At 54.2% G+C, this 19,798-nt stretch overlaps 1 protein-coding gene across 1 annotated transcript in view; it reads right to left on the bottom strand.

Annotated features, from left to right (window-relative positions):
- Positions 1-533: 533 nt before the first annotated feature.
- IFT140 (intraflagellar transport 140) overlaps positions 534-19,798 on the bottom strand; it is a 91,134-nt gene continuing 71,869 nt past the window's right edge. Inside the window, exons 19-30 of the mRNA XM_084882553.1 lie at positions 17,134-17,311; positions 16,142-16,332; positions 15,259-15,354; positions 14,749-14,881; positions 14,288-14,431; positions 13,529-13,657; positions 13,233-13,415; positions 7,915-8,121; positions 7,498-7,710; positions 7,241-7,407; positions 5,357-5,498; positions 534-1,245 (exon numbers count right to left, since the gene is read on the bottom strand). Of these exons, the coding sequence (XP_084738679.1) occupies positions 1,039-1,245; positions 5,357-5,498; positions 7,241-7,407; positions 7,498-7,710; positions 7,915-8,121; positions 13,233-13,415; positions 13,529-13,657; positions 14,288-14,431; positions 14,749-14,881; positions 15,259-15,354; positions 16,142-16,332; positions 17,134-17,311 (1,990 nt within the window). The 3' untranslated portion in view covers positions 534-1,038. The remainder of the gene's footprint in view (positions 1,246-5,356; positions 5,499-7,240; positions 7,408-7,497; positions 7,711-7,914; positions 8,122-13,232; positions 13,416-13,528; positions 13,658-14,287; positions 14,432-14,748; positions 14,882-15,258; positions 15,355-16,141; positions 16,333-17,133; positions 17,312-19,798) is intronic.

Below are 19,798 nucleotides of genomic sequence, written 5' to 3'. Positions count from 1 at the left end.
TGGACTCGGTGGTGCAGCCACGCGTGGGATGGCCGTCCGCCTGGTCCTGAGCGTGCAGGCAGGAGGCCCGCCTGTGCTGCCGTTCATAGCCCAGGAGGTCTGTGTGCTCAGCTAGAAGTCCCGCCAGGGCCTCTGGGTACTGCCCCGACGACAGCACCCTGAACCCGGGCGGGGGGCTCCCGAGGAGCCAGCTCTGCAGGCGGCGGCAGGGGAGGAGAGGAGGGCGGGGAGGGTGCTGAGAAGGACCTGGGTGTGCTCCGGTGGGAGCTGCCGAGATGGGCAGAGCAGCGGGCTGCTGAACCCTGTGAGCTTCTTGGCATTGTATCCTCAACCCCCCTCACCTAAGGCAGGTGATGTTAAAAAACAACAACAGAGAAGAATAAAAAGGAGCTACAGGTGTTCAAACCCACGCTTTGTGGTTCTCATTGCTCGGACAGGGACCTCTGTGCTCACACAAGCCCTCTGCAGGGGAGACATGAGAACGTGGGGCAGAACGGGGACACACGCCTCTGAGGAAATAAACTTTATTAGGAGCTTCAGACCCCGCCTCCAGATGTCATGGTGCCAGCTCCTCTCGCACAGTGGGAGCTGGTGCCAGGGCACAGGCTGCCTGGCAGAGAACCACCCGCTGGCCCACTCTGTCTGCTCAGGATGGTCCTGTGGTCAGGACTGTGTCTCTCTTGCTGGAAACTGTTGGGTGCATGTCCAGCAGCCTTCTTGGGTGCTGGGAGGAGGCACAGTGAATATACTAACATCTTCAGTTTGCGAAGTTCTAGAAGTTTCCTAGGCTTCATAATCTGTGCTTGGAGAATGCCGTGGGAAAAAATGAACCAACTCCCTCAACAGTAAAGGGGCTAAACCAAAATTCCAAAGAACCAGAAACAGGGAAGGGATGGCACACTTGCCTTCTAAGCAGGCGGCTTGGGCCCTGGGCCCTCCAGCTATGCACTCAAACACAAACAGTTTTTTCAAAAAGACTGGCTCTTGCTGCTGTTGGTAACCGGGAAGTTCCAGAAGAGCTGTCGCAGCAGCAGCCCCTCAGGGGTCGTTCTCGACCTCCTCCATCACCTCCTCGTCCACCTCCTTGGGGTCCTCCATGCTGCTGTGGTGGAGCCGCTCGGGCACGATGCGCGCCAGGGGGATGCCCAGGCCCTGGTGCACGGCGTCCGCGGTGCGCTGGTTCACGTAGTAGGACACCTTGGCGGGCGGGAGCCGCCTCCGCATCTCCTCCAGGTACTTGTAGGCCTGCGTCACACAGAACAGCCATCACTGGGTTAGCTCACATCAGGACCAAGGCCCACGCCCTTCCCGACCCCGGAGGTCAGAGGAAAGCTGTCCCTGCTTCTGGAGGGAGTGGTGGTTTCTGGGGACAGCCCGCATGGGCTCTGAGCCGGCGCTGTAAGCTGTGATCAGCACCTGTGAGCAGGTGCACTGGGAGCAAGCGCCCATGTGTGTTCTGGGACCATGCTCCTTTCAGGGTCTGTAACACACCCAGGGAGACTGAAGGAAGGATGGGTTCACACCTCCATCTTTTTCATGTACGTTGGGGCATATGCGAGTCTGGTCAGTTTGGCTCAGTGAATAGGACATTGGCCTGTGGACTGAAGGGCCCAAGGTTTGATTTCAGTCAAGGACACATGCCTGGGTTGCAGGCTCGATCCCCAGTTAGGGGGCATGCAGGAGGCAGCCGATCAATGATTCTCTCATCATTGATGTTTCTCTCTCCCTCCTCTCTGAAATCAATAAAACTATATTAATTTTTAAAACAGAAGTGCCTACACTGAGGAGAAGGGAAGGAAGCAGAGCTGATGAGGGAAGAGCTAGGTGGTCAGAAAGGACCCAGCGGTGTAACTGCTTGGTCTCCGAGCTGATTTCTTCAATAAAGGCGGGAGAAGAGTTTCTAGAAAGAAGACATGGTCACCAAAGACAGATGAAGGACAGCACATCTGACCCCTAAGGATGTTACTGTCCAACTGTCAGGACCTGACTCAACAGGCAGTGCGAACTGAGTGGGCGGGAAGAAAACAAACCCTACTGGGGATCGAGCCTGCAACCAGGCACGTGTCCTTGACTAAAAGCAAACCTTGGGCCCTTCAGTCCACAGTCCTATTCACTGAGCCAAACTGGCCAGACTCACATATGCCCCAACATATATGAAAAAGATGGAAATGTGAACCATCCTTCCTTCAGTCTCCCTGGTTGTGTAAGAAGTTGGGGGGGGCGGGGGGAGAGACACACTGATTAGTTGCCTCCCACATGCAGCACGATTGGGGCGGGGAATGGAGGGCAGACGATGCAGAGGTCTGAGCATCTTCACAGTCTAACTTTATCTCTATTTCATTTTTTTTCTCCTTGTCGAGATTAGATTTAGAGTTGTTTTCTCCCAACAAAAACATGAGTGCGTGGACATGGTGAGGGGCAAAGAGGAAATAAGTGCTCAGATTAGGATATCCGGGTTTCATGGTGCTGACCTCTCTCACTGCAGGGAGCTGCTGCTGAATTCTGGAAATTTCCTGTGAATTCTGGAACCCTGAGCCTAAGGAGGCTGGCATAGGTCACTAGCAATATTTCTGAAACCAACTTGTCAATACTCAGTTTGTGAGACTAAGGAAGGGGAACCGAGAGATTCCTTGGGGTCACTAGTCTCACCAGAAAAACAGTCTGCTAGCAGCTAGTTAGTTAATGCAGCGGGTGGTTGAAGGAGATGCGGCAGGCAGAGCAAAATCTGTATGTCACCCTTTGGAATACAAAGGAAACATGCGTCCAGGAATAACTGTCGTGTTGGCTATCAGAGGATTATGATGGAAAAGAATGAGGAGAAAAGCTTCCGGTAATGGCAGAGTAATTCATGTCAGACCAACCTTCCCACACACAAAAATAGCTTAAAGGGCCCTGGGAACAGCCTCGGCAGGAAGACGGAATTGACAGGTGGAAGCCGGAGGAGCAGGAGGCGAGTTTCCATCTAATTGTAACTTGTGCCACATGCGAGGCTCCAGCCAGGGTTGCTGTGAGAAGCTAAAAGTCACATAGAAAAAAAAAAAGGCACATAGAAACCCATACCCTTAACCCATACTGGCTTAAAAACCAGCATCAGAATTGGGTCAAGCCGAACAGCTGGAATGTGAGGAAATGCTGGAAAGGAGAGTCATTGAGGGGGAGCTCACTTTCCGAGTGTGAACTCCACCCACCCAGATCTCTGTCGGACTCTGCACTCTGAGTATTGGGGACGGGGGCAGACTTCAAGGAGCCGGACCAGACCTCAAGTATTGAGCAGAGATTCTAGCAGCTGCCCAGTGTGGGGGAGCGTTAGACTCTGAGTTGAGCAAAGATGATTACAGAAAGGAAGGAAGGGAGGGAGGGAAAGAAACAAACAGCAATATTCTTTGGAGGAACATAATGGAATCCAGATGATGTCCACGGACATCACCATAAACTGCTGAGAACAAAATGTAAAAAGAAAACCCGAGGGAGTAGGGAAGGGGGAGAGACAGGCTAGCACGCATGCTCCAGACCTGCCGAGGGTCCTTCTGAGTCTTTATCTGAGTAATGGCCAGCACATGTGTGTGAGGACAGCACAGGGCCAGAAAGGAGCGAGAGGAACATCCCGGAGACCGAGCACAGAGGCCGGTAGTTCACACTCCGCCAGCCAGGCAGGGAGCCTGCCAGCACTAGGCCCCGAGAGTTCTCAGGAGGGCACTGCCTTGGTGATGCGATGAAATTGGCCCTAGACTCACAGCTGGCAGACCATTTGTCTGATCAAGGAAATGTATCTAGAACTTACAAAGACCACAATCAACAATAAGACAAACACCCACATAAAATGATCTGAACAGTCACAGGAGGAGGTATGCAGACAGCCGGTGAGTCACTTAGTCACGAAGACATTAAAACCACAATGAGATTCCACCACCCGCCCACCAGGATGGCTGAAAGAGCAGAGGCTGATCATACCAAATGCCGGTGAAGATGAGGAAACACGCTGGCGTGGGCTGTGAGCGAAGTTCGTTATTTGCAAGGAACATCATTCTTATTTGTAAAAATGACCGAGAGATAAACTGGCTGTTCAGACTCGGTTATGTGCCAGATATTTTTTCAAAAATGAACTGTCACTTTAAAGAAAATAGTAACCGACAGTATTTTTGCCAAGGATAAAATGTGAGGTTTCAAACGAAGTTAGAATCTCAGGGCACCACGAGCTGGAGATTTTCACAATACTTAAAAGACTTTTCTGATGAGATGGGTGGTGATATCAGCAAATGAGAATTTAAAAATATGTATAATGAAATGCATTGACATTTGTCTAACTCAGTGAACCAATATTCTGCAAATGACCGATATGATTTTACAAAATCATGTAGGCATACAAGATCCAAGATAAACCCATGGGCTGATGCACAAGCTGTACAGCGGTAGGACTTCCGTTTCTCCCTGCAACTGACTGTTAGGAAACAGCACTCGGTGTATGCCAAAGAGGATCTGCAAATACCCCTTCCAGTTAATACTGGTGGATGTAATTCACATAAAGTGGGTTCTCATAGCTTTCCTAGGGCAAAAGGGTCCAAAATGTTGGAGAACCACTCCATTAAACTGAATTACCAGAACCTTCCACAAAGAAACCTCCAAACCAGGTAGGTTCATGTACCCATTCTATCTATCAAGTAAGGAAGAAATGACATAAGTCTCCCATAAACTCCCTCAGAAGGTGCAGGAGATGGCCTGGTTCCTAGTGTTCAATAAGACTAGAATAACCTGATACGATTCATGAAAAAGAAAAGAACAGTTTAGGAGTTTCCTGGAAAATTAAACATACACTCACCCTATGACTCAGAATTCAACACCCAGGTGTCTACATAAGTATTAGCAATCTAAGGGCCGGAGGGGGAGGGGGTCCGAACCTCTCAAACTGGCTCGAAAAATGCCCATTTCGTGTATACAATTCACACATCCAGAATGAATAAAGAAATATGACAAAATGTTAAAAACTGATGATCTGGTAAAGGAACTGCACTTGGATTCTATTATTCTTGTAACTTCTTAGTTTGAAGTTACTTCAAAATAAAAAAGGCTAGTCCGGTTGATGTGGTGCCATGGAGGTCACGGTTCAATGGCCGGTCAGAGCACAGGCCTGGGTTGCGGGTTGATCCTCAGTGTGGGCGTGCAGGAGGCAGCCAATCTATGATTCTCATCATTCATGTTCCCATCTCTCCCTCTCCCTTCCTTTCTGAACTCAATAAAAAAAAAAAATGTATTTTTTAAAGGCTAAAATAAATAAAAACCATAAAACAGGAGCGGTGCGAGCTCCCTACTCCTGCAGGCTGCGAGTGGGAAGCTGAGCCATCGTCACCCTGAACCTCACCATCTGGAAGTCCTCCACCTGTACGTAGTGCTCCACCAGGAAGCCATAGACGTCCCCGATGCGGATGGTGCTGTCCAGGTCTGGCTCCTCCAGGAGCAGCTCGCACTGCTTGACTGACTCCTTGGGGTCCTCGCTGTACGTCCTGCCGAGAGCAGAGACAGCCTGAGCCCGAGCCAGACACGGACTGGCTGTCAGAGGTCAGAGGTCAGAGGTCAGAGCAGGCCCTCTGCCCCAAAAGGAGATCACAGATTACTAGGGACAAATCTTTTGTGAAGGTAATTCTTGTGAATTAAAATAACTAAGGAGTTCATTTATAAATTCACTCATTCACTTAACAAAAACTTACTGACTGCTCAGAGGGGCCGTAAGATTTGTCAATCCTAGTCCCTGCCCAGGAAACAGTCCATAGAGGGGCAGTGTGCTGCCCCGGGGCGGGGGAGCGGGGGGAGCCGGGGGACTGAGGAGATTGGGCAGGGGGTTGGCATGAACAAAGGCCGTACAGTGACACGTGTGGCTTGTGGAAGAGCAGCAAGTGGCATGTGAGTGAGGACAGACCACGAGGGCCTCGTGAGCTTCCGGGGCAGGACGTGGCTCAGGGCTGTTGGCTGGAGCCTCTAGGGCAGGGGTGGGGAACGTCCAGCCCTCGGGCCGTATAAGGCCCAGGAAATCACTGGGTCTGGCCTGCCTAGGCGTTAGGGGTGAGTTAATTAACGGTTTGACCAAATATAGCAGGCTGATTTTTTAAAGTTGATAATTTTGTATGGCCTGCGGATGATGTTATAAACATCCAATGGCCCTTGGCAGACAATGTCCCCACCTTTGCTCTAGGGGCTCAGCTCCCACTTCAGTAGGACCAGCTGGCCCGTTCCTGTCGAGCCCCGACTTGGCCACCCCAGGCAGGCTGCCCTCTGGCCCTCACGAGTCCCCCCACTCCGTCCACAATGTCCTGTCCTGTGGCTGCACAGTCCTTGCTGCCCAATCTCTTCCCTTCTCCCTTCTGAGCCTCAGACTCAGCAGACATTCCAGAAAGTCCGCAGCCGAGTGAGCGGTGCCCCTAAAAGAGCCCCACTCTGCACAGCAGCATTCAAATACGTCTGGAACGCTTTCAGGGGCCTGTTCTCAGATAAGGAAAACGCTTTCATTGGTGTAGACTAGGGGTGTCGAACTCAATCAGAGAAGGGGCCAAAATCTAAAATCCAGCCTAAATCGCGGGCCGAATGGTTTACTGAACAGTCATAAACTGACAATGTCATAAACTGACAGCGGAGTGCAGTGATGACAGCGCGGTGCGGGCCACATTGCAAGGCCTGGCGGGCTGGATTTGGTCCGCGGGCCTTGTGTTTGACATATGTGGTGTAGACAGAAGCTGAGCTGAGCTGCTGCTTACACAGTGGGCTCTTGGAAAAGCTGGATGAGTTGCCAGTAGAAACTGGTGTCATGTACAAATCCAGATTTGTGGTCTCTCCTCGAATTACAGAGAAAACGAGCTGCCCAAGCCCCCTTCCCACAGGCTCTGAGCCGCCTCCGTGCGGGGAGCATAGGTTTGATCACCACAGTCCCTGCCTCCAGGGGTACAACAGCCCCTCTCATAGAGTTCCCCGCCCGCCCCCGCCCACAGACTGGTCTCTGGCTGTTTCTTGAACAGTCTTCCCAAGCAATGCCCCAGGCTCGAAGGGGACCCCCAAGAGGAGCTCAGACATGCTCCTGTCTGGGTGTCCAGGAAGTTCCTTTGAAGAATGTTCCCTGGATATTGAACCTGGGTCTGGTCCCTGGCAGTGAGGGGGAGCTGGGGAGTCATGAGCAGGAGCAGGAGCTGGGAGCTTCTCAGGGCTTCGCTGGGGCCTGAGGTGCAGTGCCCGCCTCCCAGTCCCCTCAGGAATGCACCTGCGGGCCTGAATGAACCGCTTCACCAGCGTCATCTTGCTCTGGAGCTGCGCCAGCTTGGTCTCCTGGTCCAGGGGGCTCTTGGTCTTGGCCTTGGACAAGCACTTGTAGGCCTCAGTGAGTGCCCCGTGGGCCTTGTCATAGTTCTGGTATTCATTGATCTCCACCTGAGCAGACGAGACTATCAGGACCCAGGGGCCGAGGACCGCCCCCCCCCCCCCCCCCGAGGGCCCCCATCCTGCCAGCAGGGGCTGTACCTGGGCACAGGCATCATAAAAGCTCGCCAGCAGGTCCAAGGCTCGCCCCTTGGTGTAGAAGCTGATGATGGTCTTCATGGTCTCCGGCTCCTTCCGCCAGTCCAGGGACTGGAGGTAGTTGGCCGCCATGATGTAGTTTTCCTTTTGCCTCGAGACACCCGCGAAGAACACAATTTTCTCCGTGTCCCCAGACTTGAGCAGCGCTCTCATGGCCTGGGAGGAGGAGGAGCCAGGGCGAGGCTGGGAGCTCGGAGCATGGCCTGTCACCCCCGCTACAGCAGGCGCCTGCTGGGTCCATGCCAGGCACGGGCTCAGGGCTCCCGGCTCCCTCGGGCACCCTTCAGAGCCCAGCTGGGAAAGCTCGCCCCACTGGGTTAAACTCAGGACCAAAGGGAATCCGTGCCCGGGCCCGCTCACCTTGAGCTTGTTCCCGGCCTGCGTGTACTTCTTGGTGGCCAGGTGGTAGTTGCCCTGGCGCATGCAGCAGTTGGCAATCTGCTCCAGCAGCTCGCGCCGCGACTCCTCCGACAGGTCCGCGCAGTCCTTGGACACGGTCATCTTCTCGGCCATCTCCTCGGTGATGGTCATGTTCTGCTCCAGGCAGAGCTGCAGGGCTTCCTGGTACTGGGAAGGGGCCACAGACAGTGAGCCGGGGCGGTCACCCTCCCACCCACCCCTCCGCAGGGGGCCCGGGGCCAGGCTCAGGGGGCGTCTCACTGTCCCCCGTGCTGCTGACATTCTGGAATGCTACGAAGGAAAGGTGGGGCTCAAAAGAATCTTACATTTCTTGTGGGAGAAAAAGGAAACCAGAAATTCATTTTTTTCTGGAATTCTTTTGAAATTTTTAAATTGAGGAGTTTAGTTAATTCAATGTCTTTAAAATTTAAGAAAACATTTGTATTTTTCACAGGAATATGTCCTGGGGGAAAAAGAACTGTGTCTTGGAGATGATTCCATCTCAGTATACAAGGAACTGCACCTCCTTTTGACAGCTGTGTAGTATCCACTCCACTGAGAAGCACAGCTAATTTAGCTCGTCCTGCTGACAAACAGGAGTGGGCTACCTTTTGCTGGTACAGCCCTGTGCTTATGCCGCTCTCACGTGTATAAATGTGTCGTTAGGTAACTCCTGAGGACAGGAAGTGCTGGGTCAAGGGGATGTCATTTTACTGTGACAGGCCTGTGTGGGTGCCCACCCACAGCCTCAGTATGTTTGTTTCCCAGGACAATTTCGTAGGCTTTCCGACCTTTTAACCTTTACCGGCCTAATTCATGAGAAATGGAATCTCCTTGGGTTTTGAGCTTATTATGAGTGATATTGAGTATCCATCCATATTCTTTGTTCTTTCCCTTTGAGTTTTTGGTAACTTTCTTATAGATGTATACAAACTATACATATGAAGAAAATGAGCTTTTAGATAGAATATATTTTCCTCCATTTTATTACTTATCTTTGCTTTCTATGGAGTTTCCTCCGTGTGCTAATTTCAAATTTGGTCCAATTGATGAGTTTTCTCCACTAAGGCTTTGGGTTTAAATCACAGAGAATGCCTTCCCTCCTTTAAGATCACGTGACATCTCTTAGCTTCTGGTGGAACTACTGCTATCTCACTGACAAGCTTACGCCTTCTACCCACAGGAATTTACTCGGATGTGGGACATGAGTAGGATTTAACTTTGCTTCTCCCAGAGGCTACCTGGCTGTATCAGTCCCATCACTGAACAGCTCATCTTTTCTCCACGGTTGTGAATGCCCCTGCATCTCATGCTCAACATGCATACATACATGGTTCTACTTCTAGGTATCTAATATTTTCCACTGATCAAGCACAGACCCCAATTATTCTAGCTTTGATATACTTTAAAGTCTGGGAAGTTTAATGACCTCTATTAGTCTTCTTTTCTAGATTCCCCCTGGCTATTCCAGTGAATCTGTTTTCACTGTGGAACTATAGAGTCTACTTATCCAGCTACAGAGAGCCTGTGGTGGTGTCCTCTTAATTCCCAGGTTAGGTGTGGGACTGCCTTCGGAAGGATCAGATGTACATCTGTGGGGGCTTTCTAACCAAGAACACGATAGGTGCCTTTTCATTTGTTCAAAAATGTCTTCATCACTCAGTAGTGAGCGACAAAACTGCATAATTCTGGCTGCAGAAAGGAAGATCTCTTATTTATTTTAATGGTATAAAGGTATTTTTATTGATTTCAGAGAAGAAGGGAGAGAGAGATACAAACACATTGATGAGAGAGAATCATTGATTGGCTGCCTCCTGCATGCCCCCCACTGAGGATGGAGCCCGAAATCTGGGCATGTGCCCTGAGAGCTCCTGGTTCATAGGTCAACACCCTACCCCTGAGCCACGCCAGCCGGGCAGAAGAAAGATCTTTGAGGTGGATAGGCATGCCCTGGCCCGGTAGTTCCGTTGGTTAGTGTGTCAACCAGATATGCTAAGGTTGCAGGTTTAACCCTCAGCCAGGGTACAAATAAAATCAACTAATGAATGCATGAATGGGTGAAACTACAAATCACTATTTCTCTCTCTCTTTCTCCCCCTTCCTTTCTATCTCTCTCTAGAATCAATTTTAAAAAATGGATAGGCTAGCCTCGTCGACATGGCTCAGTGGCTGAGCGTTGACTTATGAACTAGGTCACCGTTGGTTCCTGGTCAGAGCCCGTGCCTGGGCTGCATGCCCAATCGGGGTATGCTGGAGGCAGCCAATCAGTGATTCTCTCTCATCACTGATGTTTCTATCTCTCCCTTCCTCTCTGAAATCAATAAAAATTATAAAAATAAGTAAAAAAATAATAAATGGATAGGCTAAATTTGTATGATTAACCAATTTTATATCTCTATTCCGTTTCTATCAAGGAGGGTTTTTCTACTTAAAAAAATTAGTGCAAGGGATCCAAGATGGCTGCGCCCAGGTGAAGACCTAGCCGCAGCCGCACACAACAATTTCAATAAAATACAACTAAAATATAAAACGGACATTGCCCAGAACTACAGGAAGGTTGACTGACTGGAAATTCTACAGCGAGAAGCAAGGAGAAAACCAGAAGGAGGTGCGGAGGAGCTGGGAAAGCCCAAGGTACGGAGACACGGTGCGCGGAGAGGACGGAGCCAGAGAGGAGGGGGAGACGGAGTGCCTGGCGGGCGTTCCCTAGCGGGAAGGAGATAAAACTCCGACTGTGCTGGGCCCCCGACTGCTCTGAACCCCAGTTCCCCAGACCCCGGAGACCAAGGCTCATCCATAGGGAGCCGGGCTGTAAGGCGGGACCCCGGGGAAGCCGCGGCGAAAGGAGATCCCGGCGGCGCGCACACTGCGAGCAGAGAAGGGACGGTCCGCTGTGCCGCGGGATTGCCCTGACGGGAAGGAGACTGGGGCTCCAGACTGCTCTGAACGCCACCTCCAACTCCACTTCCAACTGAACTGAACCCCAATACCGGGCTCATTGGGGGAGAGCACATAGACTGTTTGGCAGCAGGCGAAAACCGAGGGCACCTTTCTCTCAGAGGCACCGGCAGCGAGCACTGAAGGACCCGCTTAGGGCGGGGCTGACGGAAGCCAAAGCTGCAGGCTCCAACCTGAAACCCCGTTCCATCTGTAACTGCGAAATGCAACAACAAAATAGATCACAAACGAAAGAAATGGAGGACAAAAAGCGTCTGGATATAGAGTTCAAATCTACGCTTATAAGGTTTTTCAAGAATTTCCTAGAAAAGATGGATAAGACCTATGAGGATATGAAAAGAGATCATCAAGAAATGATAAGGGAACAACAAGAAATAAAGAATACATTGTCTGAAATAAAAAATATTTTACAGAGTCCTAAAAACAGAAGGGAAGATCGCAAGAATCAAGTCAAAGATTTGGAACATAAAGAGCCAGAAGACACTCCTCCACAGAAGCTAGAAGGCAAGAGAATCCAGAAAATTGAAGATAATGTAAGAAACCTCTGGGACAACTTCAAGAGAACCAACATCAGAATTATGGGGGTCCCAGAAGATGAGAGAGAGCAAGATATAGAAAACATACTGAAAGAAATAGTGACAGAAAACTTCCCCCACCTGGTGAAAGAATTAGACTTACAAGTCCAGGAAGCGCACAGAACTCCAAACAAAAGGAATCCAAAGAGGACCACACCGAGACACATCATTATTAAAATTCCAAGAGCAAAAGACAAAGAGAGAATATTAAAAGAAGCAAGAGCAAAGAAGGTAGTAACTTATAAAGGAGCACCTATACGATTGTCAGCTGACTTCTCAACAGAAACCATGCAGGCCAGAAGGGAATGGCAAGAAATATTCAAGGTGATGAATAGCAAGAACCTACAGCCAAAAATAATCTACCCAGCAAAGCTATCACTCAGAATCAAAGGCCAGATAAAGAGCTTCACTAATAAAAAAAAGCTAAAGGAGTTCATCACCACCAAACCAGAATTATATGAATTGCTGAAGGGGGTTCTTTCAGAAGAGAAAGTAAACAAAGATAAAAATTATGAACAACAAATACGTAATTATCAACAAGTGAATCTAAAAACCAAGGAAATTAAAAAAATCTGATGAACAATATTAACTGTTGAATATAATAGAATCAGAGGTATGGAAGGGGAGTGAACTGACGATTCTTGGGGAAAAGGGGAGAGGGGGGCGTGGGAAGAGACTGAACATAAACTGTGCACCTATAGATGAGGACAATGGGGAGAGGGGAAAGGGCAGAGGGTGGGGTGGGAACCTGGTGGAGGAGAGCAATGGTGGGGGGGAAAAAAGGAACATTTGTAATAATATGAAAAATAAAAACTTATTAAAAAAAAGAAAAAAAAATTAGTGCATATACCTATGAGGATGGCTACTACCAATTTTCTATTAATTAGAAAAATAACAAGTGCTGGTGAGGATGTGGAGACATAGGGGCCCCTAGGCACTATCGGTGGGAATGTAAAATAGTGCGGCCACTGTGGGAAAAAAACTAAAACAGTTACCATTCTGTTTCTGGCAACTCCATTTCTGGATAAATGCCAAAAAGAATTGAAAGAAGGCTCACGAAGAGATATCTGTACACCGATGTTTATAGCAACATTATCCACAATAGTTGAAAGACGGAAATAACTCAAGTGTCCATCTATGGGTGAACTGACAGGCAAATGAGAAATACTATTCAGTCTTAAATAGGAAGGACATTCTTCAATATGTCACAGCATGGATGCACCTCCAGGACATTGTGCTCAGAGAAATAAGCCAGTCACAAAAGGGGGAAAACTGTAATTCCGCTCATATGCTGTCCTGAGGGCAGTCATGTTCGTAGAGGCGGCAAGTACAACGGAGGGGGCCGGGGCTGGGGAGAAGGTAGTTGTTTGACGGGGACGAGATGCTAAGATGAAAGAGTCCTGGAGACTGGCCGCATGGAAATGTGCACGCACCCACTGCTACTGTGCCGGACGCTTAAAAAACGGCGAAGACGGTAAGTTTTAAATGTTGTTACGTGCATTTGTCACCCACACAAACAAGAGGAGCGGAACTCCCTGGTCACAATGTGAAGACGCAGGTGGAATGGCGGTGAGCCCTCACTCGGGTCGGCTATACAGGTGGGCTCGTTCTCAGCCCTTTGCCCGGGGGAGGCCGCAGCCCCCGCCTTCCTCAGGAAACTGAGGCCGAGCGCACTGCGCCTGTGGGAACGGCGACCCCGGGGCTTCGGAGCCCGCGGTGCGCCTGGGGGACCCTGCCGCGTCCTACCTTCTTGGCGGCCAGCAGCAGCTCCACGGCCTTCTCGTACTGATTGTGCTCAAGGAAGAAGTCCGAGCAGCGGGCCAGGAGGGCCGGGTCCGACTTCTCATCCAGGTCCTCTGCGATGAGCTGCAGGGCCCCGAACTGCTGGGTGGCGAAGGCCAGCTCCAGGGCCTTGGAGAAGTGGCCGGCCTGTGGGCAGCAGGGAGCTCTGAGCGGCCGCCGGGGCGGCCCTCTGCACCCAGGCAGGCCCGTTCCCGGAGCCGTGTGTGCGCGCCTTCGGGCCAGGGCCGGCCGCCCCTCACCTTGTGGTAGAGCATGACCGCCCTGTCCATCTGCTCGCCCTTCTCCTCGTAGTAGCACGCCGCCTCAATCATGTCCTTGGGGGAGCTCAGCAGGGCCAAGTTCATGAGCTGGTCATCCAGGCCGTTCTCCTGCGGGAAGGGGGTGGGCAGCGCTCAGTGGTTCCCGCTCCGTCTGTGAGCGATGCTGTGCGGGCCCAGCCTCCCTGTCTGGCACACCCGTCCACGGGATCGTGGTTTCCAGGGAGCGTCGTGTCTTACTGGGTGTGTGTAGCAGGATTTTCAGAGGTTTCCTCCCCACTATTGCACAGAACACGGTGGCGGGAACTAGTTTACGTGAGGGCCTTCCGCAGGCTGGGTTTTCAGGAGCGAGGCCTGGGCGGGGACACGCTTATGGCCGCACAGTGTGCGGAGCTCCCTGCAAACGGCCTCCTGTCGGCAAGGCCATAAGCAATGGGCCAGCCTCAGTTTACAAACCCATCGGGGAGGGGAGATCGGGGAAGGAGGGACAGAGACGAGTGTGGCAGGCAGAGGGAGGCCTGAGTGGCGGACACCAGGCCGGATGGGAGATGCGACGCTCACGATACGATTCTCTGACTTTTCTGTCTGGAAACCTTGCCGTCGATGGTGGGAACGATGACAAAGCTCCGTTCTCCATGTCCCACCCGCCTGGGCTCCACTGCACACACACACACACACACACACACACACACACACACACACACACACCCGCTGCTCCGGGCGCGCGGCCTGGGCCCCCACCTTGCACAGCCGGATGGCGTTGTTGAAGGCCTGGGCGCGCGTGTAGAAGTGCACGGCCTGCCGCACCTCCCCCTGGCTCTCGTACTGCCGGGCCAGGTGGTAGGACGCGGCCCAGTTGCCCGTCTCGTTGGCTATCTCGGCCGCCTGGGAAAAGAGCAGAGAGACCGGGGTCTGTCTGCAGCCCACCCCTCCACGGGGCCGACTCCCCCCCAGGACGCGCCGACCTTCTTCTTCTTTTTAAAAACAAAATATATATTTTATTGATTTTACACAGAGAGGAATTGAGAGGGATAGAGAGTTAGAAACGTCGATGAGAGAGAAACATCGACCAGCTGCCTCTAGCACTACTGGGGATGTGCCCACAACCAAGGTACATGCCCTTGACCGGAATCGAACCCGGGACCTTTCAGTCCGCAGGCCGATGCTCTATCCACTGGGCCACACCGGTCTGACGCGCCTACCTTCTGAATGTTGCCCTGGAAGCAGTGGATGCGGACCAGGGAGAAGTAGTCCTGGGTCAGCTCGTAGTAGCGCAGTGCGGCGTCCATCTCCGCCTGGCTCTCCAGGTACTGCGCCCACCACCTCCACAGGGTCCTGCCGGCAGCCCAGGCGTCCCTCAGGCCCCACTCCCGCTGGCAACGAGCCCCCGGGGCCCGAATGCCACCCTCAGCGTGCACTTCCCATGACCAGCAGCAGGAGGCGTGGGAGCTAGGTGGACAGGAGCGAGGTCCCCGAGGTCTGAAGGAGCCTCGGCCAGAGGAACCCCACCCCCTCCCATCGACCGTCCTCCACCCAGCATCCTGGGATCTGGCTCTGAGGGACCAAGAGGGTGATTCGCACTCTCATGTGCAAAGCTCCAGAGGAGGTTCCCTGAGCAGCCGCGGGCTCCCAGCCCCCATATGCAAACCCAGCCCCCCCGCTACCCCTCCCCCCCCCCTGCCATGTTCCCTCACCCCGTGGGGGACACTCACTTGTCCTTCATCTTATTGATGTAGAGCTCCAGGGACTGCAGGTCCTCAGAGAGCATCCTGGGCACCTCGAAGCGGTGGGTGTCTGACTTCTCGTAGCTGCGAGAGGAGAGAAGGAGCAGCTAGTTCCCATGCTCTCAGGTGTGTTGAGTGCATGGAAACAGGCCCGAGCCCCTCTCCCCGCCTATAGTTCTGTGGCCCGTGGACCCGCTGTCAGGAGACAGCGGGGCTTCCTCGCTGCTCTGGGCCTGCCCTGGAGAGGGCTCAGCTGTGGCCGGGCCCCCGGGCACCACCGCCAGCACTGCCCCGGGAGGCACCACGCTGGACCGGGGCTGCAGCAATGCCCCCAGCTGAGCCCAGGTTTCTCATGCCCAGAACCGAGGCAGCCAGGTGAAGCCGTGGCCCTGTCTGTCTCTGTCTCTGTCTCTCTCTCTCTTTCTCTGTCTGTCTGTCTCTCTCTCTCTCAATATATTTTATTAACTTTTTACAGAGAGGAAGAGAGAGGGATAGAGAGTTAGAAACACTGATGAGAGAGAAACATCAATCAGCTGGATCACCTGCCTCCTGCACCCCCCCCCCCCCACTGGAGATGTGCCCACAACCAAGGCACATGCCCTTGACCAGAATTGAACCTGGACCCTTCAGTCCACAGGCCGACGCTCTATCCACTGAGCCAAACCAGTCAGGGCTCTGAGGTTCTCTTAAAGCAACAACTCAAGCTCCCCTTGGACGACACCCACTGAGGCCACCACCTGCCCTAAGAAGGTTCTCTTCCTCTGAGAACCTCTTTGGCCACCTCACTGGGGCCGAGAGAAAAGCAAGAGGCAAGCAGGGCCCGTCCCAGAGTGAGGGGGAGCGTCTCCCGCCGCCCCCGGCCCCTCCTCACTAGCTGAGGGCCAGGCTGCAGTCGGCGCTGGCCTCCAGGTGCCTGGCGTAGTTGTAGTAGGTGGTGCGCAGGTGGACGCGGTCCTGGTGCTCGGCGACCTCTATGGCTCTCTGCCACTGGCCGGAGGCCCGGTAGAGCTTGTTGAGAAGGTCGTAGCGCTGGCACTGCTTGTACAGCTGCTCAGCCTCCTCCTGCGGAAGGGAGGGCATGTCAGTGCGGCCCCTGCTCCGGCCCCACAGGCCCCACCGCAGACGCCGCCGGTGCCGCCGACCAGCCCACGGCTAAGACGCACACCGGCCGAGGACAGACGGACACTTTAGGCTGTAGTCTGAGACCCACACGACGAATGCTACCTGCCGACGTGGCATCTCCATCGCCACGAAGAGCTGAGCCCGCCCGGGCCTGTGTCCGGTGGGGACGGGTTGCCGGGCCACTGCCATGCCCTCGGAGCAGCCTGCGCTCACCCTGCAGACCAGGGGCCACGGGCCAACCACTCAGGCGTGCTCAGTGCTTCCATGCAGCAGACACATGGGTCCCCACAGCCCTCCTCTCAGAGGGGGTGCCTCCCCACCCCCACGTGGTGCGGGCCATCTGAACTGCCCCGGCCACAGCCCCCCCCCCCCCCCCATCTGGCAACTCAGCTCTGCCTCCTCAGTCTGTCAGTCTCTCTAGGCCTCCTGGGCTAGATGGGCCCTGAGCTCCAGGAACATGCAGGGCAGGCAGGAGACCCGGCAGAGGGGAGAGGCCTGGGGGCTCCTTGGGGACCCCATCCCCTTTTTGGCTTAAGCTAGTTTAAGAGGGTTTGTGTTCCTTGCAACCAAAGGGGCCAGACGAGACCAAACCATGGCCTTCCCTCTTAGGTCCCAAGCAGGCGCCCCGGAAAGCCAGCGGGGGCCCCGCCTCTCTGGCCGGGTCCTCTGCCCCAGAGCCCAGCCGGCAAAGGAGCAAGGGGCACCCTGTGGGCGGCGGGCCGTCGTCCGCCGCTGACTCACCAGCATGCCCAGCTGGATGGCCAGCACAGCCACCCGGGCCTCCAGCTGCGGCTCCCGCTCCGCCTCCCGCAGCGCTCGCGCCCCGCGGGCGTGGCCCATGTTGCCCAGGCACACCTTGGCGACGTCCAGCCGCTGGGTCTTCACACACATGCGGGCCATGTTCTCCCAGACAGCCTCACTGCGGAGAGGACAGGGCAGCCCCGTTAGCTTCAGCCCCCAACCCTGCCAGGCAGTGCGGGGACCTCGTGGACATGCATGGTCACTAAGGGAGACAAATGGGAGTTGAATGGGCTCCACCCATAGGAAATATGGCAAGCTAGGGGCCACATACCCCCCCGAGAGAGGAAAGGAGAGGGAGAGAAGATAGAAACATCAATGAGGAGAGAGAATCATTGATCGGCTGCCTCCTGCACACCCCCTACTTTGGATGGAGCCTGACCAGGAATCGAACCATGACCTCCTGGTTCATGGGTCAAGGCTCAACCACTGAGCCACATAGGCTGGTTTTATTGATTTCTTTACAGAGAGGATGGGAAAGGGATAGAGTTAGAAACATCTATGAGAGAGAAACATCAATCAGCTGCCTCCTGCACACCCCTACTGGGCGTGTGCCCGCAACTAAGGTACATGCCCTTGACCAGAATCGAACCCGGGACCCTTCAGTCCACAGGCTGACGCTCTATCCACTGAGCCAAACCGGTTTTGGCGACACGGGGCCCTTTATCCTCCCTTTCCAAAAGGTCTCACACGGTTGGAACCTCATTTAAAACACTCTATGCCACGGGGGTGAGAGACCAGTGTGAGGGCGACGATGAGGGCTCAGGATGACCTCTTCTGTCCCCTCTCCCTTCCCTCTGCCTTGTCTTGAAAGCAAATGGTTGATATCGGAATCCAATTAAACTGGAAGCACCCCGAACAAGCAGAGGAATCTGGGAACCACGTATCCGCATCTCCCAGCGGGCAGCCCTGGGCTGCGTGTCTCCCGGTCTCCCATGCAGTGTCTGTATCAAGCACTCTTGGGAGAAGAGGACAGGGCCCTGCTGACCTGACTGGGGTTTGCTGGGCCTCCCTGCACTAAAAGCAGCCTCGGGCGTGCTGTGTGTATATGTGACTAAGGGCTCTGTCCTTGGATTTAAGTCTCCACCAAGTGGGGGCTCGGGAAAGCGTGTGCTGGAAGCACTTCCTGGATGTTCCCGCTGGGCCGGGCTGCCCAACCGCAGGGGGCAGGCGCCCCCCGGCACAGCTGAATGCAGGACGGCCGAGAACGTCCACCCCAGGCTGGCCGAGCCCCTGGCTGGCCTCCAGCACAGCACTGGATGCACACCGACCCCGCGCAGCGGCCTCTCCCTGGGCAGCTTCAGCTCCGGTGTGCGCTTCTGGGATCTGTGCATCCAATGTATATCCCAAGAAGCAAACGCTGCCTGTCTCCAGCAAGTCTCGAGAGTTTCCTGTTGTCTGGCAGTCTGTGGACAGCACACACATCTGCACTTCATCAACTCAGAGGCGCCTGCGCGCGAGGCAGTCGGGGCAGCTGAGGGGCCGGCCTGAAACCCGCCCAACTTTCTGGAAAGCCTGTCCTCTGAGAAGCGGCTGCATCCAGCCCCAGGGGCCCCTCTTCTCAGCCTGCTCCCTGGAGCCCCCCTGCCGGAGCAGGGATGACTGGAGGATGAACAGCCTCATATTCTACCAACCAGCACACGCTGCGGCCAAACCTCCCGCCTCTGCTCTGAGATAAGCAGTGCTGTGTGCCCGTGTGCGGGGACGGGAGGCACACGCAGGCGCTGCCCCGGACCCCACGCAGGACCCAAGATCGGGAACTCGGGAGGACAGGAAGGCCCATGGCCCGGCTTCCATCCCCCACGGGACGCCCGTGGCCACAGGATGGACAAATGGATGCTGGGTCTGTCCTCTGAGGACTGGGTCACTCCTAACTCAAGCCCAGCAGCTACCAGGCCCGCTGCTCTCCCACCCCGCCCCCTCCACCGTGAGCCAGGATCCAGGGAAATGACTGGGGCACAGGGCCTGACGGCCCGGCAGAGTCCCTTGAGGACTTCCAAGGGATCCTGGCCCTTCCCGGTCCAGCCGGGGGAGCAGCTGGCTGAGCTGGCCCAGTGGCTGCTCCACAGGCAAGCAAAGCCAGAGCTCTGCTTCTGAGACCGTGAGCTGCTTTTTATCAGAAACAAGCCATTAAAGACTCCCTAAGACACAGTGGTTCACTTCCACAAGGAGGGGAACTGATCCTCTTCTAACGGAGGCTTGGGGAAAACTGCCTTTCCGAGGCCTCCGTCCACTGCTCCGTGTTCAGACCCCTCGCCCCAGGCCCCCTGAGAGGAGGGGCTGCCCGTGGGAAGGAGGGCAGACAAAGCCACCAGGCCGGCCCCATCCAGTCCTGGGAACGGAGAGACAGGACCACAGGGAGGGGGTGGGAACAGCCGCTTTCCTCCTGGCACAGGCCGTGGAAAGTGGTGAAAATCCTAAAATAGGTCAAATCCCGCAGAGAATTTGGACAGACGTGTCTCGGGACCCAGATTCTCCAAAGAATGCAGACGTAGTGACGTGGGGAGCCTCACCCTGTGTGCGGCACCCTCAGGCCCCAGGCGGCACCCAGAGGCCTGAGCACCCCTGGGACCGAGAGCACTCAGGGCCAGGGCTTCCGCGGCTGGGC

Source organism: Pipistrellus hanaki, assembly GCF_964339955.1.
Source record: "Pipistrellus hanaki genome assembly, chromosome: 4".
Classification (NCBI taxonomy): domain Eukaryota; kingdom Metazoa; phylum Chordata; class Mammalia; order Chiroptera; family Vespertilionidae; genus Pipistrellus; species Pipistrellus hanaki.
This window is presented reverse-complemented; position numbering and strand designations above follow the sequence as displayed.